Source organism: Pleurodeles waltl, chromosome 4_2 (assembly GCF_031143425.1).
Source record: "Pleurodeles waltl isolate 20211129_DDA chromosome 4_2, aPleWal1.hap1.20221129, whole genome shotgun sequence".
NCBI lineage: Eukaryota > Metazoa > Chordata > Amphibia > Caudata > Salamandridae > Pleurodeles > Pleurodeles waltl.
Window position 1 is genome coordinate 519,643,568 of NC_090443.1, and position 25,024 is coordinate 519,668,591.

The 25,024-nt window shown below is 45.8% G+C and overlaps 1 protein-coding gene across 3 annotated transcripts in view; it reads right to left on the minus strand.

Annotated features, from left to right (window-relative positions):
* The window catches only part of LOC138293039 (dimethylaniline monooxygenase [N-oxide-forming] 2-like), a 403,220-nt gene that overhangs the window by 345,327 nt on the left and 32,869 nt on the right, over positions 1-25,024 (minus strand). For 2 of the 3 annotated variants that reach the window (XM_069232022.1, XM_069232021.1), the window contains exon 2: positions 6,413-6,558. In XM_069232022.1, the coding sequence (XP_069088123.1) occupies positions 6,413-6,516 (104 nt within the window). In that variant the 5' untranslated portion in view covers positions 6,517-6,558. Of the gene's footprint in view, positions 1-6,412; positions 6,559-25,024 lie in introns of those variants that run through there. The other variant, XM_069232023.1, reaches the window with a different exon arrangement.

Below are 25,024 nucleotides of genomic sequence, written 5' to 3' on the forward strand. Positions count from 1 at the left end.
GGATTCCAGAGGTACCCAGAGTTTGTGGATTCTACTGAAGGAGACAAAGAAATTAGCCAAAATAGAGCAACAATGTAGTCATTTTTTTTAAATGGGAAAGAAGGGCTGCAGAAGAAGGCTTGTGTTTTTTTCCCTGAAAATGGCATCAACAAATGGTTTGCGGTGCTAAAATCACCAGCTTCCCACCTTTTGGGAACAGGCAGGCTTAAATCGGAAAACCCAATTTTTCAACACATATCCAATTTTTACAATTTTTTGTGATATCAGCCTCCTTCCAGTTAGTGACAGAAATGGGTATGAAACCAATGCTGGATCCCAGACAGCTAAACATTTCTGAAAAGTAGACACAATTCTGAATTCAGCAAGGGGTAATTTGTGTAGATCCTACAAGGTTTTCCTACAGAAAATAACAGCTGAAATAAAATAAATATTGAAATTGAGGTGAAAAAAACTGCAATTTTTCTCTACATTTTACTCTGTAACCTTTTTCTGCAATGTCAGATTTTTTAAAGCAATATACCGTTACATCTGCTGGACTCTTCTGGTTGCGGTGATGTATAGGGCTTGCAGGTTTATCAAGAACCCTAGGTACTCAGAGCAAATAAATGAGCTGCATCTTGCAATGAGTTTTCATTCTATACTGGGTATTCAGCAATTCATTTGCTGACATATAAAGAGTGAAAAATAGGTATCAGGAAAACCTTTGTATTTCCAAAATGGGCACAAGATAAGGTGTTGAGAAGCAGGGGTTATTTGCACATCTCTGAATTCCGGGGTGCCCATACTAGCATGTGAATAACAGGGCATTTCTCAAATAGATGTCTTTTTTACACACTGTCTTACATTTGGAAGGAAAAACTGCAGAGAAAGACAAAGGGCAATAACACTTGTTTTGCTATTCTTGTGTTCCACCACATCACCCGATAAAATGGTACCTCACTTGTGTGGGTAGGCCTAATGCTTGTGACAGGAAACGCAACTGGGACACATCACATTTTTAATTTGAAATCTGACGTGTTTTTTGCATAGTGCCTAGCTGTAGATTTTGGCCTCTAGCTCAGCCGGCACCTAGGGAAACCTACCAAACATATGCATTTTTGAAAACTAGACACCATGGAAAATGCAGAATGGGGCTCTCACCAGGTTCTGTTACCCAGAATGCTTTGCAAACCTCAAAATGTGGCTAAAAAAACACCCTTTCCTCAAATTTGGTGACAGAAAGTTCTGGAATCTGAGAGGAGGCACAAATTCCATTCCACCCAGCGTTCCCCCAATTCTCCCAATAAAAATGGTACCTCACTTATGTGGGTCGGCCTAGCGCCTATGACAGGAAATGCCCCAAAACACAACATGGGCACACCACATTTTCTGAAAGAAAACAAACCTGTTTTTTGCAAAGTGCCTAGCTGTGTATTTTGGCCTTTAGCTCAGCCGGCACCTAGGGAAACCTACCAAACCTGCACATTTTTGAAAACTAGACACCTAGGGGAATCCAATATCAGATGACTTGTGGGGCTCTCACCAGGTTCTGTTACCCAGAATCCTTTGCAAACCTCAACATTTGGCCAAAAAAACACTTTTTCCTCACATTTCGGTGACAGATAGTATTGAAATCTGAGAGGAGTCACAAATTTCCTTCCACCCAGCGTTCCAAGTCTCCCAATAAAAATGGTACCTCACTTGTGTGGGTAGGCCTAGCGCCCATGACAGGAAAAGCCCCAAAACACAACGTGGACACATCACATTTTCCCGAAGAAAACAGACCTGTTTTTTGCAAAGTGCCTAGCTGTGGATTTCGGCCTCTAGCTCAGCCGGCACCTTGGGAAAACTACTAAACCTGCACATTTTTGAAAACTAGACACCTAAGGGGAATCCAAGATGGGGTGACTTGTGGGGCTCTCACCAGGTTCCGTTACCCAGAAACCTTTGCAAACCTCAAAATGTGGCCATAAAACACTTTTTCCTCACATTTTGATGACAGAAAGTTCTGTAATCTGAGAGGAGCCACAAATTTCCTTCAACCCAGTGTTCCCCCAAGACTCCTGATAAAAATTGTACCTCACTTGTGTGGGTAGGCCTAGGTCCAGTAAAAGGAAATGCCCCAAAACATTATGTGGACACATCAAAATGATCAAATACTAAACCACCTGTTTTTGCGGGGGAGGGAGAGAAACCTGCGTTTTTGGTCCTGGGCTCAGCAGCCATATATTTCTGAAAACTAGACACTAAAGGGGAACCAGGGAGGTGTGACTCACGTGGATCCCACAATGTTTTCTTACCCAGAATCCTCAGCAAATCTCAAATTTAGCTACAAAAATCACATTTTTCCCACATTTCTGTGTGGGATCACTGCACCTGGACAAATTTCCTGCCACCCAACATTCCTCTTAGTCTCCCAGTAAAAATGATACCTCACTTGTGTAGGTGGACCAAGTGCCTGTGACAGGGAAGAGCAAAAAACATGTTGAAATTGAGGGGGAACCAAAGCGGGTCCAAAAGGGCAGTTTGAAATAAAGCATTTTTAGGCTGACAAGTGGGGAAGAATTTTTATCGGTATAGATGAGACAATGCTGGGTGGTAGGAATTTTGTGGATTCCTGCAGATTCCGGAAGGTTCCATCACAAAAATGTGGAAAAAATGTGTGATTTCAGGCAAAGTTGGAGGTTTGCAGGGCATCATGGGTAAAACAAATGGTGCAGAGTGCATGTGAAGCACACTACCCTGTACTCACCCAGATGTTTAGTTTTCAGATGTGTCTAGGGTTTGTGGATTTTTCTAGATGGCAGCCCCCCCAAAGTCCATAAAGTGCAGCCCTCACCATTGCAAGTGGGACGATTTTGAGAGTTAGCCAAGCTCTCATGGCCCAAATGTAAAACCAAAACCCAAAATAATCAAGTGCCCTCTTGCTTGCCCTGGGATAAGATGTTTTGGTGTGCGGGGGAAGAGCTGAAAGACTCCACCACCACACTATGGGGGTCATTCTAATCTTGGGGAACCGCCAGAAGACCGTACCGCGGTCAAAAGACCGCAGCGGTCATTCTGAGTTTCCCACTGGGCTGGCGGGCGACCGCCAGAAGGCCGCCCACCCGCCCAGCGGGAAACCCCCTTCCACGAGGATGCCTGCTCCGAATGGAGCCGGCGGAGTGGAAAGGGTGCGACGGGGTCAAAACCGCCAGAACCAGGCTGGCGGGAAGGGGGTCGGAATCCCCATGGCGGCGCTGCCTGCAGCGCCGCCATGCAGGATTCTTCAGGCCAGGGGAAAACCGGCGGGAAACCGCCAGTTTCCCTTTTCTGACCGCGGCTTTACCGCCGCGGTCAGAATTGGCCTGGAGGCATCGCCAGCCTGTTGGCGGTGCATCCGCGGTCCCCGGCCCTGGCGTCTATGACCGCCAGGGTCGGAATGACCCCCTATGTTTTTTTTTTAATTTCCTGGCCTCTACTAGGCTTTCTGACCCCCCCCCCCCCCGGGTAATTGCCCCATCTGCCCACTGGTGCACAGAACAACTTTGGCCCCATTTATTTGGGGTGGGGGTTTGGCCATACCCCAACACTCTTATTTTGAAGAGAAAAATCTTCCCTCATCTCTGGAGGGCTTTCTGCCCCCCTCGGGGCAGATGGGCCTTCCAAAAATAGGCTGATGTTCTCCCAAGGGGGACAGATGTGGCAAATAGTAATGTGCCCCCATGGGAAGTGACTCTTGCCCAAGGGGCTGCCCCCCAAACAAAACACACACATACACACACACACCAATCCCTAGTACCAAAGTGGTTTCTGTCCCCCCCATGGGCAGATTGGCCTAATAGAAATAGGCCGATCTGCCCCCGAAGGGAGCGGAAATGGCCTAAAATAAATCCTCCACCCCCAGGGGAGTGACCCTTTCCCTAAGGGGTTGCTCTCCTTGCGTGAAATTGGCGGGAAAAAAAATCCCTGGTGCCTAGTGGTTTCTGCCCTCCTTGGGGGCAGATCGGCCTAATGAAAATAGGCCGATCTGCCCCCAAGGGGGGCAGAAATGGCCTAAAATACATTTGCCCCCCCCAGGGAAGTGACCCTTGCCTAAGGGGTCGCTCCCCTTGTGTGAAATTGGCACCAAAAAAAAATCCCTGTTGCCTAGTGGTTTCTACCCCCCTTGGGGGCAGATCGGCCTAATGAAAATAGGGGGGGCAGAAATGGCCTAAATACAATTTGCCCCCCCCACCCCGGGGGAGCGACCGTTGCCTAAAGGGTCGCTCCCCTTGCGTGAAAATGACCTTCAAATAAAAAACTCCCTGGTGTCTAGTGGTTTCTGCCCATTAGCCTAATAAAAATTAGACCCCAAGGGCGGCAGAACTGGCCTAAATATAATCTGCCTCCTAGGGGAGTGACCCTTGCCTAAGGGTCGCTCCCCACCTCTAAAAAACAAAAACGAAATCCCTGGTGCCTAGAGGTTTCTGCCCGCCCAGAAAATGCCTTGAAAATAATTGCCCCCCTGGAGAGCGCCCCTTGCCCAAGGGGTCACTCCCCTTATGCTAATTTCCATTCTACAAATTATCCCTGGTGTCTAGTGGGCATTTCAGCAGCCAGATCGCTTCACGATCCGCCTGCTGAAATGCTCTGAGAGACTTCAAAAGGAAGTCCAATTATCACATTCAGTGAAAAGGAGCATTTCATCAAATCAAATGCTTTTGTGACATCTAAGAATACTGCTATTGCTTCAACCTTTGCTCAAACTTGCTGTGTCATGGAAAATAGAGCACACAAATGAGAAACCTAGAGTGTTACCAGATGAACTGTGTCTGCTGTGGTAATACATAGAATGACTTGAGCAGAAGTAGCCTAATAGTGAATAGATTAGTTAAGAGCTTCTTATTAGTGTTGAATAACAAAAGTGGGTGATATGTATCACATTAAGTTGGGGGTTTGTCTGGCTTGAGGAGAGTAATTCGGTGGAGAGGAATCAGACTTACTAAAAAGAACAGAGAGAACTATAGATAAAATTGTCTCAAGGATGAGCCAAAGTCAGTTTTACTTGAAAAAGTCGGCCCTGGACAAGGTTAAAAACAAGGGGAGTATAAGGAAAGTAATGCTCCTAAACTCTAACCATCAGGGGTATAGAGGACACTGGCTCTTGACCCTAACAAGAAGGTCCTTGGCTGGTTCTTGAGACAATTTTATCTATAGTTCTCTCTGTTCTTTTTAGTAGGTCTGATTCCTCTCCTACTTACTTTTGTGGCACGCTTATAAGACCTACGGCACAGAGCCCCCTCGCGGGGGCCCATCGGGCATTGCATTGCCAACCTGGCGAGGAGCAGACCGTGGATGAAGCATGACATCCAATGGATGTGTGAGGGTTCTATCTTCTGAATAAGGAGTGCCTGTGCTTCTTCCTTCTCACCCTTTAGGAACTGCGTGCCTAGTGTGATTATTGATTAGTATTTAGGGAGACTGCACACTGGACCTGGTCAAAATCCTCCCTGTCTCTCCTTTTTGATACAGCCATGCTCACAGGAGCCTGATCTGATATTCATTTGGAACCAATCTCTGAACCCAAAACATGTTGTACAAGAGGTTGTGAGACAAACTGATAATCAATCCTCAATTGGGAAGAATGTACTGGGGAAAAAAAGGAAAATTCCTGTAATGTGGGGTTACACAATCTCCAAACATCCGTTAATGCTCTTTGTTGAATCATGGAGGTAAACTGTGAAAATATGATGGATGGAACAAATCTAGAATTGGATTTGCGATCAAGAAAGGGGTCCATAACCATATTACAATCACCTCCAAAAATCAAATATTCATATGAAAGAGTCATAAACTTAGCTAATATTTCATTCCAAAAGGATTTATCAGGTTGAGTTGGCGCATAAAAATTAAATATAGTTAGAGGTACTTTATTAATATTAATTGAAACTATAACCCATCTACCCTGCTCATCAGAATTTTGAGAAAAATCAGTAATGTCCAAAGCCTTATGACACAGTATAGTAACCCCATTTCCTTTCCTCGTACCCAGAGATGCAAAAACATGACCTACCCATTGTCTTTTAAGTTTAGCTACCTCATCACCTGTTAGGTGAGTCTCTTGCAACAGAGCAATGTAAGCTTTCAATTTTAAAATATGTGTTAAAACTCTTTGACGCTTTATTGCGGATCAAATCTAATTGTCATTTAATATATAGAAAATGTAACATGACCATGAAATAAATGCATATAAACCACCCATTAATATGAAGAAATTGAACCAAAAGAAAACATTTGATGTACAGAAAAAGAAAAATAGAACTATGCACATAAGAAAATAGAAAGAAGAAAAGAAAAGGAGGAAAAAATAGTAAGAGCAGAAGAGATGAAGTGAAAGAAAACAAACAGAACAAAATAAAGAAGAAAACATGAAAACTACAGAAAAAACACATAATGAGTAATAAAAACATACCTATAAGACAAAAACAATGTGAGGGTGGTGAAACCACAAAGGAAAGACAACGCAACCTTCACTCCACAACCGCAGATATGAAGGGAAGAGGGACCCGGCCACATAGGTTGCTACCACAAAAGACGGGTACGTAAGCGCATGAAGATCTAAAAAGAGAGGAACATAGGAAACATTGAAAACCATAGATAATTGAACACATTTAAGATTACAGAAACCAATAATGGGCATATCCATTAAATAAGAGCATAATAGTAAAACAAAAAACAATACAATATTCAAGTCTCTGATATTTTGGAAGTGTCCATGGTTTCAACTCTACAAGACTCAATAAATTGCTGAAGTAATACTGGATCTTCATACGTTGTGGTCTTAATATTGTAGGTCACCTTGAACAAACATGGATGAAAGAGACCATACCGAGCATTAAGTGGCTTTAATGCCGGACGCATATCTAGAAATTTATTTTGTTTGTCCACTGTCGATTTAGCATAATCCAGAGCAAAGAAAATGATTGGAACCTGATCACGTGATCCGACCTTTAGCTTTTGCTGCTCTGAGAACCTTCAGCAAGTCTATATACCCCAAAAAATAAAGTATTATTCCTCTTGGTTTCTGTGACGTTGAAGCCAAATGTGAGGTTATGACCAAGTCTGTGCGCTCTTTGTATATTCAAAACAAGAGAAGTAGGCAGTTCCAGAATTGCTTGAAAGAAAGATAAAGAATCCATCCTTCAATTCCTTAAGGAAGACCGTAGATGCGTAGATTATTCCTGTGATTTTGATTTTCCTTATCTTCTGCATGCTTTTTTACCATAGTAACTTCAGATTGCAGAGACTGAATAACCGTCACTGAATCTTCAAACACGTCCACTCTTCGTTCACACAAGAGACTCTGTTTTCCACAAGAGACCATTTGTCTTCTAATATTTGTAATTGTGTATTTGTATCCTCCATATAGGGTTTAAGTGCTCTTATTTCCTCAAGGAGTAACTCCATAGATATGGTATCAACAACTTAGGGGGAGAAACAGGTGCTGAGAGTGTAGCATCAAGAGTAGTAGCCCCGGCATTCTCCATAGTTGATAAAGGAGCAAATGAGTTTGACAAATAAATATTTTCAGAACTTTTATTGCTTTGTACTTTGTTGCTAGTCAATTGAAGGTTCCTAGATCTACCCATAAGCAAAAATTAATAATTCTGCCCAATATATAGTAAAGCATATATTATATGAAGTGGGGTTCATCTCAGAAAAGAGAGTAGTACAAAATTCTCCTTAAGCTGGAACAAATCTTCCAAAAAGGCAAATACGATGAATAAAGAGCATAGATACACACCTTTAAACCAAAAAGTGCAAAAGGAAACTCTCATACCACAATAAATAGAGCAAAAAATGAAATTATGAGGTGAAAAGTAAAAAAACAAAATGGCAGTCGCAATAAATTTCTCAGACGATGTAAGTCATTGAAAAATACCTTTTACTTCATTTCAAGGGGAATAATGCTGCCGAGGCATATTCCCCTAACTTTTCCTTTCTTCAGCAGTATTAAAATTATTCAGGATAAACGAGCCGGCTCCCTGTGCCTCCGTTGTGGTCACGGAGCTCCGATGAAGGCAGCCATCTTCCTACGGTGCCAAGCCATGCCCCCCCCCCAACTTTACTATGTTTTGGTAGCAAAGGCAAAGGATTTAGGGGAATACCATGTTAAGGATGTATGATCCAACAGTCTGTCATCCTCACCATTTGTTTCCTATGCATATAAATGAACATACCCTGGAAGCTAAATTCCCTTTCTGTATCTTCTTTTAGTTCAGTAACATAGATGTCATTGTGGCTAAGTGAGAATCTTTCCCAGCCAATACTCGTTGGATCTCCAAGGAACTTAATTTGAACTACAGCTGAAAGAGGTGGTTTCTTAAGGATTTGTTCACTGCATAGTATTTAACAATATACACACAATGGCCACTTTGAATGCCTCCCATACCACACCATATTTTGAAACAGAGCTATCTGTGTTTTTGAAATGCAAGTGCATTTCCTAACACAGTGCTGAATATAGAATACAGTAGAATCTGTACTGGGATTCACCAGAGGGTCATACATGTCACAGTATCTAGAACAGAGATCACAAGCTTGACTTGCCTATAACTGGATGGGGTTCTAACCAGGTGGGAGATGTCTATACCCCATCCCCCATTGGCTTGTGCTTAACCAGTAATCAATCTGAGTATAGGTGTTATACAGTATACTGGAGGATAGAAGGTAAACTCAGTAGCAGTGGGATTTGATTACCATCACAAGTCTATTGTGATGGTGTTTAATAATTTAGCAAGAGCTATTAAGACTTGTAGCAAGGCTTTGGCCTTAAAAGTGATGCGAAAGTGCACAGAACCACGTTTATTTGGTGAGGAATCCAGCATTGTATTAAAGGCTCTTCCTTAAATTTTTGTATTTGGAACCATTTCCTGAGTGACTTTTATGAATTTCTGGACAAATGCTGGGTCTTCAACACTGGAAGAGTAAATAGTGACCAGTGGTATGTGTTCCCCAGCTAGTGTGTGTTGCATAACTGCACACCTTCCATCAGGGTCTGATACTGAGTATAACATTTGGAATGATGTGCCTCTTTTAACAAGAATAGCCACATGCCAGAGTAGTTAGTGTTATGACATGTACATAAATAAGCCCCAACTTGTGAAGCCTGAAGACTTGTGATTTGTTAGGTGAATTTCGTACCCTGAAGAGCCATCAGCAGGTTAGGCTCGATCAGGACTCCTATCATGGCAAAGACTAGAGAGAATATTTGAGTCCAGTACCTGCCAATGTGTGGACATATCCAGGTTCGATGTGCGAAGTCGGTGTCTAAGGTATATCACTTAGGGCAATGGGGCGAGTGTGTAGGGTCAATTTGTGCCAAATATTTGGGTGTAGTATAAGCCCGATGTAGGAATCTGAAATGTAAAAGTTTGTGTTTCTGGTTGATAGAAAATGAGCTTTATCTGAGTGCTGCAATAGTAACAAATTTTGTCAGATAATGGAAGTCTCAAGTTGCATTCCCATGTCTCCCTGGCCTGCCTGGATGGTTGGGGTCTCATGGCTATGCAAGTTCTGCATAACCTAATAACTGTCCCCCATCGGGGTCATAGATAATGAGTGTAAGCGGGGGCAAGTTGTCTGGAGCAAAAGGATAAGAGCGTAAGTGGGAGCGTAAGGCACAGTGGAATTGTCGAAGGACAGGGTAATCTATATAAGAGGCTCCATGAAAGCGCACATCATCAGCATGTGTGAGTATACGTCCATCTGGTAAGATATCACAGATGGTATGGATGTCATGGTGTTGTAGGATGCACTGTACTAGCTTTCTGCAGATAAGGGGGAGCCTGGGGTGTTATTGATCAGGGGTATTGTTGCAAGACTAGGGACACAAGCCCACACTGGATAGGTTTGAGGTAGTGTTTATTTATAAGGGAACAGTACAGGGTGCATAGTTTGAGTGTTCAGTCCTCTGGTGTGTCTGTATTCTGGGATGCTCTCCTCTTGGGGTTGTCCCGTCTCTCCTTCCTCAGTTGTCAGCGTCCCCCTTGGGGATCTAAGAGAAGTAGGCGGCCATGAGTATCCGTCCAGCTCTGAGCATAGAACCCGTCACCAAATATCACTTACAGGTTTTGTTGTCGAACTCAATGAGGCTCTGTTACCTCCCTGGATACTTCTTACCATAAGGTTTAGGGTAGCAGTGTGCTGCACACTAGTGGACGTGGTATTGCCCTTCTTGTACATCCTTCCCTGTTTTTCCCTTCTGTACCCCACAATCACGTAAGTCAGTCCCCTTTTCAGTGCAGTTCGTAAGCATGGAATTATAGTATTGACTCCATCCAAGAGGGTTTACCAGTCGTACTCTCAGACTGGGGAGTCTATACCCCAACCAAGTACGTTTGTGCAGAAAACCACCACCAAATGGTGCATGCTCCATTCCCAGCCACTTGCTGCTTCGTCTGTCACGCCTCTCCCTTGGTGCTTAGGAGCGGTATTGAGATTAAGGGACTTTGCCTCATGGTCTTTATGGTATGTAGGCGGTCCAGTGCTTTCCTCTGCACTAGTCAACGCCTCCACCCGTACCCTCCCTCATTCTTGTGTCACCTCCGGTTTCTGATCCACTCATTTTCCTCAAAGTCCTCTAAACATACAGGTCTTTTCAGCTTCCACTTCATTATGGCCTTGAGCGCCTCTCCCTGGCTTGCCTCTGGCATAGACGGCTGTCGCAGGAGAGGCAGGGGTGGGCCCCACATGACTAGAATGCTAGTCGGTGTAGCCTCAGTGCCCCCAGGTTCTCCATCAGTGCCAGAAATGCATGGAGCATCACTGGTATATCTGGTGAGTATAGAATATCCCCTCCAAACATTCAATAGTGATTTTGCCATACCCAGCTGGTAGTAGAGAGGGTTTGTATGTCTGATGGGTCCATGGGGATACCTTTTGGTAATATGGAAAATAGTGGGAGGTCGCCAGTTTGATGTCTCTCCAGCTTCAGGTGCAGAACTCGGGCATCTGGATGGTGCCAATGGACCTCAAATTGGCATTGTGCTGCGTGGTAATATAGTTGGGGATCTGGGACTCCGAAGCCACCATATCATAGGGAAGGGCCATGGTGTCCCATAGGATGTGAGGTTTGCCCCCAGCCCATATAAGCTGCAGAGGGTAGCTGCATAGGGCGTTAAAAAAAATTCTGTCTGGGGTGTGGGAATATTAAGAAAGTCTTATAGGAAATGGGGGAGGACAATAATTTTTATGATCGCCACACAACCTGCTATAGAGAGGGGGAGTTTAATCCAATGATCTACTGGTGTCGATAGTTTATCAATAGCGGGCCATAGTTGAGTCAAATAATCTGGTCTTTATCCATCTGTAAGTGTATACCCCAGTATTTAGTGGTGTCGGTGTTCCAAGTCAGGGGTTTTTCAATGGCAGCATACTGTGTGCAGCTGGTGAGTGGAAAGAGTTCTGGTTTAGTGCAGTCATGTGTAGACCGGAGAAGCCTCCAAATCATAAAATTTCGCGGATTAAGAGTGTGAGGTTACCAGAGGGGTGGTGAATAAAGAGCAGTAAGTCATCTGCATACAAGAATAGTAAAAGGGTGTAGTGTGTGAATTGGAGACCACAATGCATATGTTTTTCTTGGAGGTGATGAACCAGAGGGTCCACTGTGGTAATAAAGAGGAGCAGGGATAGAGGGCAGCCTTGCCTAGTCTCTCTAGGCCTAAGAGTGAACCATACTCATAGTGGGGTCATAGGTTTGGTGTAGAGGAGCATGGTTAATTAAATGAAAATGCACGGGAAGCCTAGTTTAGCTAATGTTGCCCTCAGAAAGGGGCATTCCAAGGAGTTGAATGCCTTTTTGGCATCTATTATGGCAACCACTGCGGGGGTCTCAGGAGCGATCCTATTGAGCACAGCAAAGGTCATGCACAAGTTCAATGTGAAGGACCTGTAGGAAACAAAGGCTGTTTGAATAGGAGATATAATTTTCTCCATTAAGAGGGACAGTCTAGTAGTAATTATCTTAGCTGAAATTTTATTGTCCAGATTGAGTGGGAGAGGGGGCGATAGGAAGTGCATAGTTGGGGGTCTTTCCCGGGTTTCAGTAAGAGGCTGGGATGGCCTCTCACAATGTGGGTAGCAGGGTGCCCGATTCAAAGGATTCTGCATACATGTCGAAGAGATGTGATGCTAATAGGTGTTTATATGCTTTATAGAAAGTACCCATGATGCAATCGAGGGCAGGGGCTAGAGATCCGCCAAGGGCATCTATGACCTGGATGATTTCTTCACAGGAGATGGGTTCGCTCTAGTAGCGTTGTTGGCCATCAGTGACACAAACCATTGCGGTTTCCCTGAGATAATCTATGATTTCAGCAGAGTCACCTGATGAGCCGGAGGAGTAGAACTGTTCATGAAGGCATAGTAACTCCACCATTATGCATACCTTATCTGATACTATTTTACCTGTATGGGAATGTAGCATAGTAATGTAGCTACTAAGATGGTTGGAGCAGAGTAGCCTTGCCAAAGTACTACTAGGACATTCCCCTTTCCCGTATTGCCAGACAGTGGTGTGTTTCCCCAGATATGCTATTTCCCTATCGGCCAGGTTCTGGAAATCAGACAGTAAGACCTAGCGTCGGCGCAGTTGAGAATTACAATGGGAACAAGAGTCTTCGCAGTCAATGTCGTGTAGCCCAGACTCCAGTCAATTGAAGCGGGAGCATGTATCTCGCAGTATGCTGCATGTTTGGGGATGCACACACTGCGTTGACAGGCCTTACAAGCCTCCCACACTGTAGTCTCTGTCAAGACAAAACCGGTATAGAGGGCAAAGTACTCCACTATTGAGTCATGAAGTCTTGGAGTGGAAACCTGTGTCCTGTACGGCTTAGTTCGGGAAGCGCCAGCAGCTTTCCAGACCACCTCTATCTGGTATTTGTGGTACCACGTGGACCAGATAGTGATCCGATAATGTACGCGACAAGTGTGTCACATCAGCAGTCCACTGCACAGCATTTGCGGAGTGGAACCAGTAATCAAGCCTCATCCATATGCTGTGGGGAGTGGAGTAAAAGGTATAATCAGATGTGGAGGGGTTAAATAGTTGCGCCAGATGTCATGAAGTACGTAGGTGTCAGTGAGGTTCTGAAAAAAAAACAAGTTCCGCAGCTCGCTGTTCACCTGCGCATTAAAGGAATCTACTGAAGTGCTCTGCACCATGTTTAATGCCCCACCCATGACGATTAGGTCAGCCATCAAATGTCCCATATGTGAATAAGTGTCTTGGTAAAACTTGGGGGCAGCTGTGTTTGGTACCTATACGTTTATCAGCAAGGTTTGTTTGCCAACTAGGATAGTGGTTAATATAATGTAGGACTCAGGATCAGCGAATATGGTTGTGAGTGAGCAAGGGATACTTTTGTGTTTAAGGATACATACCCTTCTCGAATAGGAACTGTAACAGAAGAAAGAGAGATGCGTCCCTCAGGAGAACGCAAATGTGTGGGAGTCACGACATGAGAGGTGAGTCTGATGAAGGAGAGCTATTTTGACCTCATATCTGAATAGGTAGGAGAGCACCTGTTTCCCTTCGAGTCCTGTATGTTCCAAGTGAGAAGGGTGAGTTCTGACATTCCTTGAGGGTGCCATCAGAACTGTCAGTGTGGGAATGGTTGTGCAACATCTATTGAAAATATAATATGTATAGGGCGGGCAACAGAAAAGAAACAAAACAATTACATATAAACTCAATAAACCCTCCCCCTACCCACACTAGACAATAACACGTACAGTGAATCCCAAGAACAAACCAAACAACCCTTCAAGCAACGTTACGGTATACACCTCAGGAGAGAGGCAACACTTTGGTCTGCATGGCGCATATGGCGCATGATACTTTAACCCCTTCGCTGCCAGGCCTTTTACCCCTCCTGTGCCAGGCCTTTTTTTGCCTATTTGGAATAGTTCTCGCTTAGGCCCTCATAACTTTTTGTCCACATAAGCTACCCATGCCAAATTTCCGTCCTTTTTTCCAACATCCTAGGGATTCTACAGGTACCCAGACTTTGTGGGTTCCACTGAAGGAGGCCAAGAAAGTAGCCAAAATACAGTGAAAATTTCGTTTTTTTTTAAAAAATGGGAAAAAGGGGCTGCAGAAGAAGGCTTGTGTTTTTTTCCCGGAAAATTGCATCAACAACGAGTTTGTGGTGCTAAAATCACCAGCTTCCCAGCTTTCAGGAACAGGCAGACTTGAATCAGAAAACCCAATTTTTCAACACAATTTTGGCATTTTACCGGGACATACCCCATTTTTACGATTTTTTGTGCTTTCAGCCTCCTTCCAGTCAGTGACAGAAATGGGCGTGAAACCAATGCTGGATCCCAGAAACCTAAACATTTCTAAAAAGTAGACAATATTCTGAATTCAGCAAGGGGTAATTTGTGTAGATCTTACAAGAGTTTCCTACAGAAAATAACAACTGAAAAAAAATATTGAAATTGAGGTGAAAAAAACAGCAATTTTTCTCTACGTTTTACTCTGTAACTTTTTCCTGCAATGTCTGATTTTTTAAAGCAATATACGGTTATGTCTGCTGGACTCTTCTGGTTGCGGGGATATATAGGGCTTGTAGGTTCATCAAGAACCCTAGGTACCCAGAGCCAATAAATTAGCTGCACCCTGCAGTGGGTTTTCATTCTATACCGGGTATACAGCAATTCATTTGCTGAAATATAAAGAGTGAAAAATAGCTATCAAGAAAACCTTTGTATTTCCAAAATGGGCACAAGAGAAGGTGTTGAGGAGCAGTGGTTATTTGCACATCTCTGAATTCCGGGGTGCCCATACTAGCATGTGAATTACAGGGCATTTCTCAAATAGACGTCTTTTTTACACACTCTCTTATATTTGGAATGAATAAATGTAGAGAAAGACAAGGGGCAATAATACTTGTTTTGCTATTCTATGTTCCCCCAAGTCTCCCGATAAAAATGATACCTCACTTGTGTGGGTAGGCCTAGCGCCCGCGACAGGAAATGCCCCAAAACACAACATGGACACATCCCATTTTTTGACAGAAAACAGAGGTGTTTTTTGCAAAGTGCCTACCTGTAGACTTTGGCCTCTAGCTCAGCCGGCACCTAGGGAAACCTACCAAACCTGTGCATTTTTGAAAACTAGAGACCTAGGGGAATCCGAGATGGGGTGACTTGTGGGGCTCTGACCAGGTTCTGTTACCCAGAATCCTTTGCAAACCTCAAAATTTGGCTAAAAAAACACATTTTCCTCACATTTCGGTAACAGAAAGTTCTGGAATCAGAGGAGCCACAAATTTCCTTCCACCCAGCGTTCCTCCAAGTCTCCCGATAAAAATTATACCTTACTTGTGTGGGTAGGCCTAGCGCCTGCAACAGGAAATGCCCCAAAACACAACGTGGACACATCCCATTTTTTGACAGAAAACAGAGGTGTTTTTTGCAAAGTGCCTACCTGTAGATTTGCCCTCTAGCTCAGCCGGCACCTAAAGAAACCTACCCAACCTGTGCATTTTTCAAAACTAGAGACCTAGGGGAATCCAAGATGGGGTGACTTGTGGGGCTCTGACCAGGTTCTGTTGCCCAGAATCCTTTGCAAACCTCAAAATTTGGCCAAAAAAAACACTTTTTCCTCTCATTTCGGTGACACAAAGTCCTGGAATCGGAGAGGAGCCACAAATTTCCTTCCACCCAGTGTTCCCCCACGTCTCCCGATAAAAATGGTACCTCACTTGTGTGGGTAGGCCTAGTGCCCACGAAAGGAAATGGCTCAAAACACAACGTGGATTGCAGGGGGGCGCCTGTGTTTTTGGTCCTGGGCTCAGCAGCCTTCTAGGGAAACCTACCAAACCCAGACGTTTCTGAAAACTAGACACCCGAGGCAGTCCAGTGAGGTGTGCCTTGCGTGGATCCCCCAATGTTTTCTTACCCAGAATCCTCAGCAAACCTCAAATTTAGCTAAAAAATCTCAATTTTCCCACATTTCTGTGTGGGATCACCACACTGGGACACATTTCATACCACCCAATGTTCCCCTCAGTCCCCCGGTAAAAATGATATCTCATTTGTGTAGGTGGGCCAAGTGGTTGTGAAAGGGAAGAGCCAAAAACATGTCAATATTGAGGGGGAACAAAGGGGGTCCAAAAGGGCAGTTTGCAAAAAAAAATTTTTAGGCTGACAAGTGCAGCAGAATGTTTATCGGTATAGATGAGACAATGCTGGGTGGTAGGAATTTTGTGGATTTCTGCAGATTCCGGAAGGTTCCATCACAAAAACGTGGGAAAAATGTGTGATTTCCAGCAAAGTTGGAGTTTTGCAGGGGATTGTGGGTACAAAAATGGTGCGGGGTGCATGTGAAACTCACCAGTCTGGAATCACCCAGATGTTTAGTTTTCAGATGTGTCTAGGTCTTGTGGATTTTTCTACATGGCAGCGTCCCAAAGTCCATAAAGTGCAGCTCTCACCATTCCAAGTGGGTCGATTTTGAGAGTAAGCCAAGTTCTCATGGCCCAAATGTAAAACTAAAACCTAAAATAATAAAATGCCTTCTTGCTTGCTGTGGGATAAGATGTTTTAGAGTGCGGGGAGAGCTGAAAGACTGTTACCTCCTTCAGTTGAGGTGGGGGCGTAACCAGGCCCATACTGGTTGGTAGCCACCACCCCAATATTTTTTGTTTTTTTTAAAATTCCCTGGCATCTAGTAGACTTTCTGCTCCCTCCGGGGTGTGTATCAGGGGTAATTGCCCCATCTGCCACTAGTGGGCAGAACAACTTTGGCCCCATTTATTTGGGGTGGGGGTATGGCCATACCCCCACCCTCTAATTTTTGGGAAAAAAACTTCCCTGCCCTCTGGTGTGCGTTCTGCCCCCCCACCCCCTTGGGGCAGATGGGCCTTCCAAAAATAGGCCCATCTGCCCCCAATGGGGGGCAGATATGGCCAACAGTAATGTGCTCCCATGGGGAGCGACCCTTACCCAAGGGGCTGCCTCCCTGAAGAAAACACACGCATACACACACACCAATCCCTGGTGCCTAAGTGGTTTCTGCCCCCATGGGGGCAGATTGGCCTAACAAAAATTGGCCGATCTGCCCCCAAGGGGTGCAGAAATGGTCTAAATACAATTTGCCCCCCAGGGGAGCGACCCTTGCCTAATGGGTCGCTCCCCATCTCTAAAAAACAAACAAACAAACAAAAAAAAACACACAAAAAAAATTTGCCCTGGTGCCTAGAGGTTTCTGCCCCCCCCGGAGGCAGATCGGCCTAATGACAATAGGCCGATCTGCCCCGGGGGGGGCAGAAATGGCTTAAAATAAATTTGCCCCCAACCCCTCCCAAGCCCCCCTGGGAGCGACCCTTGCCTACGGGGTCGCTCCCCTTGCGTGACATTAGCGCAAAAAAAAAAATCCCCGCTGCCTAGTTGTTTCTGCCCCCTTGGGGGCAGATTGACCTTAAATCGGCAGATCTGCCCCCAAGAGGGGCAGAAATGGTCTAAATACAATTTCCCCCTCAGGGGAGCAACCGTTGCCTAATGGGTCGCTCCCAATCTCTAAAAAAACAAACAACCAAAAAAAAAACACAAAAAAAAACTTGCCCTGGCGCCTAGTTGTTTCTGCCCCCTTGGGGGCAGATTGACCTAAAATCGGCCGATCTGCCCCCAAGGGGGGCAGAAATGGTCTAAATACAATTTGCCCCCCGGGGGAGCAACCCTTGCCTAATGGGTCGCTCCCCATCTCTAAAAAAACAAACAAACAAAAAAAAAAACACAAAAAAAAAACTTGCCCTGGCGCCTAGAGGTTTCTGCCTCCGGGGGGGCCGAAATGGCCTAAAATAAATCCCCACCCCCGGGAGCGACCCTTGCCTACGGGGTCACTCCCACTGCGTGACATTGGTGCAAAAAAAAATCCACTGTGTCTAGTGGTTTCTGCCCCCTTGGGGGTAGATTGACCTAAAATCGGCCGATCTGCCCCCAAGGGGGGCAGAAATGGTCTAAATACAATTTTCCCCCCAGGGGAGCGACCGTTGCCTAATGGGTCGCTCCCCATCTCTAAAAAAACAAACAAACAAAAAAAAAACACCAAAAAAAAAACTTGCCCTGGCGCCTAGAGGTTTCTGCCCCCGGGGGGGGCGAAATGGCCTAAAATAAATCCCCCCCCCCTCCGGGAGCGACCCTTGCCTACGGGGTCACTCCCACTGCGTGACATTGGCGCAAAAAAGAAAAATCCCTGGTTCCTAGTTGTTTCTGCCCCCAGGGGGCAGATTGACCTAAAACCAGCCAAATGTTCTAAATACAATTTGCCCCCAGGGGAGCGACCCTTGCCTAATGGGTCGCTCCCCATCTCTAAAAAAACAAACGAACAAAAAAAAAACAGAAGAAAAACATTAGCCCTGACGCTTAGAGGTTTCTGCCCCCCTGGGGGCAGATCAGCCTAATAACAATAGGCCGATCTGCCCCCATGGGGGGCAGAAATGGCCTAAAATAAATTTGACCCCCCACCCCCCCATGCCACCCCGGGAGCGACCCTTGCCTACGGGGTCGCTCCCCTTGCGTGACATTGGCGCAAAAAGAAAATCCCGGTGCCTAGTTGTTTATGCCCCCTTGGGGGCAGATTGACCTAAAATCGTCCGATCTGCCCCAAAGGGGGGCAGAAATGGTCTAAATACAATTTGCCCCCCAGGGGAGCGACCCTTGCCTAATGGGTCGCTCCCCATCTCTAAAAAAACAAACAAACAAAAAAAAAACACAAAAAAAAAATTAGCCCTGCTAGAGGTTAGAGGTTTCTGCCCCCAGGGAGAGCAGAAATGGCCCAAAATAAACTTGCCCCCCCAACCCTCCAGGGAGCGACCCTTGCCTACGGGGTCGCTCCCCTTGCGTGACATTGTCGCAAAAAAAAAGATCCCCGGTGCCTAGTGGTTTCTGCCCCCTTTGGGGGCAGATTGATCTAAAATCGGCCGATCTGCCCCCAAAGGCGGCAGAATTGTCTAAATACAATTTGCCCCTCCAGGGGAGCGACCCTTGCCTAAGGGGTCGCCCACCATCTGTAAAACAACAACAACAAAAAATCCCCGGTGCCTAGTGGTTTCTGCCCCCCTTGGGGGCAGATCGACCTAATTAAAATAGGCTGATCTGCCCCCCAGGGGGGCAGAAATGGCCTAAAATAAATTTGCCCCCCACGAAAAAAAACTCCCTGGTGTCTAGTGGTTTATGTCCCCCTTTGGGGGCAGATTGGCCTCATAAAAATAGGCCAATCTGCCCCTAAGGGGGCAGAAATGGCCTAAATGTAATTTGCCCCCTGGGGTCGCTCCCCACCTCTAAAAAAAAAAAAAAAAAATGATCCCTGGTGCCTAGATGTTTCTGCAGAAAAGGCCTTAAAAAAAATGACACCCCTGGGAGCGACCCTTGCCCAAGGGGTTGCTCCCTTATGCCAATTTCCACACTGAAAATAAATCCCTGGTGTCAAGTGGGCGTTTCAAAAGCCGGATTACTTTACAATCCGGTTTTTGAAACGCTGAGAGAGACTTCAAAGGGAAGGAAATTCATTTCCTTCCCTTTGAAGCCTCTCCGGCATCCTCCACGTGATCGGAAGAGAAATACAAAGCATTTCTCTTCCGATGGAGGAGGCGTCTGTGATTGTTCACAGGTTGGGGTGGGTGGAAGGGATTCCCCTTCCATCCACGACCGGGGGTGTGAGTGGGGGGCACATGGGGGGAGCGCTAGAGCTCCCCCCGGTTCCTGGGTGCAGGACGAGGTGATCTCGTCCAAGGCACCTGGGAACCGGTGCCTTGGGCGAGATCACCTCGTCCAAGGCACAGATGCGGTTAAGAAAGAGGGTATGGTCGCAAGTCACAGTTCAGTAGATGAGAACAGAGAGATCCTGGGTCTAATTGAGGAAATGGGGGGCGGGTAGTACAGGAATACCTCCAGCCTGCGTCAAGGCCATTGGTAGAGGGCACAGACAGCAAGGGAAGGATCCATCTTTCAGGGTGTGTTTGCGCAGTAGCCGCAGCGATCATGTCTGATGAAGGAGAGCACTCCGGAGTGTTCTGCCTGGGTGTGGAATTGTTTATAGAATGCGTTTTTCAAAATTCTGCAAATTCCACTACTTTATCTAAAAACATTGGATTTCCAATTGACTTCAATACGCAACCATGCAGGGTACAACATGGCGTACCTAAGGCCCAATTTGAGCAGAGAGTTCTTGACATTTGAGTATTTACGTTCCAGCTCTTGAACTGTATCTGTGAAATTGGGTAATCTAGAAATGGCGTAGTTCTAATATTGCAAAGGACCATGTTCGGAAGCCAGTCTGACTGCAGTGTCTCTGCTTCTATAGTTAAGGAGGTATGCAATGCTAGGGGACAGTGGGGCACCGGCCGGTGGTCTCACGCCCAGCAACCTGTGGGCACGCTTGGCTCTGAGGTTAGATATGAAACTGCTACGATCAAAAAGGTCTGTGAAGAGTTGTTCAACAAATGTATCTGGGCGCACCACATCTGTAGTTTCTGCAATACCAGAGATGCATATGTTGTTTATGCAGGAGTGTGTCTCTAGGTCTTGGAATGCATTCTCAAAACAGTGGCAATCAAAAACAAACTTTTCCAGGCGCTTCACTGTGGTTGTCGCGCCATTTTCCAGTTCAGACACATGTTCCTCTACACCGTCCAGACTAATGGCCTGCTGATCCAGCCACTCTCCCATACGATCAAGGCAGCTGGTTAGGTCATCAAAGCACACATTGATAGAACCAAACTTTGCTTGAGATTCAGCCATGATGGTGGCAGTGCCACTTGTGGGTTTAAAGCCTGTATCCAAATCTGAGGCTTCATTTGTTTCTGAATGAGAGCCTTGGCGGAGGGCGGACTTGGACTGCTCAAAGAGCAATTCATGCTTTTTTGGGCCTCCTCAACCCATCTTGGAAATCAGCAATCAGACATAAGGGTATGTCTAGGATAGCAGAGGCTAGGTATGGGAATCCCTGATCAGTATGTTTCGACCAGGATATGGCAGTCAATAGTAGGTATGTGCTGGGGGATGGTCTACATCGAAGCAGAAACAGCCAGCCTGATTGTGGACAGGCAGAATATACTTCAGGATATCCTAGAGGGAGCAGTTGGGTATGCAGCTGAAGGGCACTACACCCTGCTCAGCGCTTTGCCTCACGCAGGAATGTACGGGGGCCACCCCAGTGACACAGGAGATGCCCTACAAAGATGTCATGTTGGAGTGAGGGAAGTATGCGCCACCCAATACCTCTTAATTCATTTTGGTGCCGTCAGCACATCTGAGCTGCAGATGATGCCTGGAGCCCAGTGTGGTGAAGTGTGCCTCCCAAGCGAAAGCCCTGCATGTTGGGTGCCATTGATTGGGTGGGACGCATCTTGGAGGCTGACGCAAAATGCAGCCATAGGCAGGGATTTATGTAGCACTGGGGCCCATCACTGCAGTGTGAGAGGTAAGAAGAGCCTCCCGGTGAGTATGGGTCACCAATATTGTGTGACTGTCTGGGGTGAATTCACAAAGTCTCAACTGTCAGTTACAGCCAGTCTGTTAGGCAGATTGCCGGCACAGAGGGCTAAGGGCAAGAAACTGCCAACTTTCTAAAAGTGGCATTTTCGAACTTGTAATGATAAATTTGACTTTACCATTAAAGATGGTTTATCATCAGACATTCATAGACACCAAACATGACATTTCTACCACCTCTAGCTTAGGCATTACAGCTTTTTAAATACAGTAAGTAATCCCAATGTTATCCTATGAGAGAGGTAGGCCCCACAGCAGTGAAAATAAATTTGAGACTTTTTCACTACTAGGACATGTAAAACGAAAAAGTGCATGGGCTACCTTTCAATTACACAGCACCCTGCTCTCTGGGCTACCTAGGGACAACCTTAGCAGTACCTTATATGTAATAAAAAGGGGTGTTTAAGGCTTGGCAAGGGGTTTTAAATGTCAAGTCGACGTGGCAGTGGGACACTGCATTCAGGCTGCAATGGCAGGCCTGGGACACGTTTTAAGGTGCTCCTTAAGTGGGTGTCCCAATAAGTGCAGCAGGCCCAGTGGTAGCCTTTAATTTACAGGTCCTAGGTATATGGTATACCACCCTACAAGGTACTTATATGTACATTAAAGGTCAATCAGGTATATGCCATTCAAACCATGTTTTAGGGAAAGAGCATAAGCACTTTAGCACTGGTTAGCAGTGGTAAAGTGTACAGAGTCCTAAGGCCAACAAGCAAAAAATCCAGCAAAAGTAGGAAAAGGAAGGCAAATAGTTTGGGGGTGATCCTGTAGAGAGGGAAATTTCCAACAAGCTAAAAGAGACATTCTTGGCAAGGAGTCATGCTGGTTCATATAGAAAAAGATTATCTACAGTCAGTGTCTGGATTTGCTGTGAGTCAGGCCCTCATTACAAGTGTCCTAAATTTAGGTCTAGATATACTGGTAGGGGGGTCGCATCTCCAATCTCCCACACCAAAAGCAGGCATTCACAAGCTTTGTCCCAAAATAAGAAATAACCAGACAGACTCAGGAATATCAGTTTCAGTTCTCTGAGTTTTCTCCTCAATTCAAGAAAGAACTCCACTGTTATCTTTGGCCTGATCAGAGCAGGCGAAAGTTGTCAGTGGAGAAGGGAGTGGATGTTGGGTTTGAGAAATTAGGTTGAGTGGTCAGGGCAGGTCAGGGGTGGGTTAGGCCTGGAGAACACAGTCTGCTCCCTGGTGGTGCTGCAGGTGTCAAGCGGGGACTGGGCAGCACTACGTCCTCCAGCCTGCCTCCATCCTTGCAGCACAACCGTAGCTAGTGTCTCCTGACCCAGAATTTTCAGTTCCAGAGATGCAGGGCTACTTGTAATAGCCTGGGCAGGCTGTGCGAGAGTTAACTCTGGATGGGCTATCACCACTCATCACTCATCACTCATCACCACTCATCACTTATAATCTACTTTGATTGTAATGCTCTAAAAGCTCTTCTGCACTGGGAAATCTGAATGCTCATCTTGCAGAGGACCAAGATTGGAGGGGGGCAAAACTGAGGCATCAGAGATGCCATTACATGACTCAATCTTACCAGAATCACCAACTGGGCTTCATCGACTACCCCAATGCAGATCAATTTCACGCTTTGACAACAGTAACACTATAGCAGTGAATTTGAAAACCCCTCGTGGAACATCGCTCAGATATCCCAGCAGAGCAAGAAGTGGGTCCGGTTCCAAGTTAGTCCCCATCATTAAGGAGAGTTGAGAAAAACAGTGCTTCAGAAACTTCCCACTTTGGTGAAAGTCTGTGCCAGGTGTGCAAAATCCACTTCCGCTGTGGAACATTTGGGGCACTTTGAGAATCTGGACGGATAAAATGTTCCCATGGGACAAGGTGTAGTATAAGCATGTCTTAAAATGTATAATGTATAAGCCTAGGTTTGTGGTTTGTTGATACAAGCTCAGTTTGTTGCCAACAGTAATGCCAAATTTTATCTGGGAGGAGGCACTGCAGGTTGTGTTCCCAGGTCTCGCTAAGCTTCCTGTCCCAGGTCACAATGCCACACTAGAGCAATAGTGTTTGAAACCAGCCACTACCTATCGGGGTCAGTCCTCACTGCGATCAATAGGGTGAACTCATTAGAGGCCAATGGATAAGCGGGGACATGTGCATGTAGAGCACTGTGGACACAGAGCATGACAAAGTGGTCGACAGGGGTAGCCTCAGCAAACCCCACATCATTGGCCTGCGAGATGATGTGCCCATCCAGAAAAAGGTCCACCAACATCTGTAATGCATGACTGGAAAGCATGAGCTTAAATAGCGTTTCTTGCACGGGGGAGCCAATGATTATCTGCAAGGGGCAAGGAGTGAAAGTAAAGTAATTCCCCACCAAGCAATCAAAGGAGTCTGCGCCAAGCCCAGCTCGTGGTGGAGAGTGTCGGAATGTCAGTGGGGACAAGGGGGATTCCCTGTGGCAGAACTGCATATGGCAGAACCTCATTGGCTTTGTCACGCTCAGATTTGTTTTATGGGAGACGTGCATCCCTATGGTACCAGCGGTAGGCATACTGGCACTGTGCCACCAGGTAACAGAGGTAGAAATATGGTACCCTGAAACCCCCCCAACACTCGTAGGGGAGTATTAGAGCATCCCAACCCACTCGGGGTTGCCAGCCCGCTCAGATCAGTTGCAAAAGGAGGGTCTTCAGCCCTACGAAAAAAGCATTGGTGAGGGGGATTGGAATATGTAAGAAAAGATAAGAAACAGGGGAGAACAACCATTTTAACGAAGGAAATTTAGCCGGCCATGGATAACCGCAGTAAACCGTTTGATTTGGGTTGTTAATTTGTCCATGGTGGATCCATAGTTCAGACAGATTACCTGCTCTTTTTCTTGGTGGATATGGATTGCCAAGTATATGACGGATTCTGCACACCAGTTCCGGGGGGAATTACATGCTTGCATGGAGGTAGCATTTGTGAGAGGGAAAAACTCGGATTTGTCACAATTTATGTTTAGTCCCAAAAACTGACGAGGCGTATAATCTCTTTTAATGGGGTTGAGGTTGGCTGCAGTTTGGCGAACAAATAGCAGACTATCGTTCACATGTAGTAGCAAGGGCAGTGGACCAGGTTTTAATTGCAAGCCTTGGTGGAGGCGCTTCTCCTGGAGATGTCAAACGAGGGGGCAAATGGCCATGATGAAAAGGAGCAGGGACAGGGCAACCTAGCTGTGTCCTCCTACTGATATCAATTGGCATAGTAAGGGAACAATTCACTCGTATATGGGACACTTGTCTAGAATATAGGAGCATAGAAGGAGAGATGAACCCTCTCGGTAGCCCCAATTACTGGAGCGCTGCCTGTAAGAAGGGCCACTCCAGCAAATCAAAGGCCTTTTCTGCGTCAAGTAGGGGCACCAATGCAGAAACGTCTGGGGAGATTCTATTCACCACTGAGGTCATTGTGTGAAAATTGAATACGGTTGAATGTCTCAGGAGAAAACCTGATTGCAAGAGTGAAATGATTGTATTCATAAGAAGCATAAAATGGTTTGC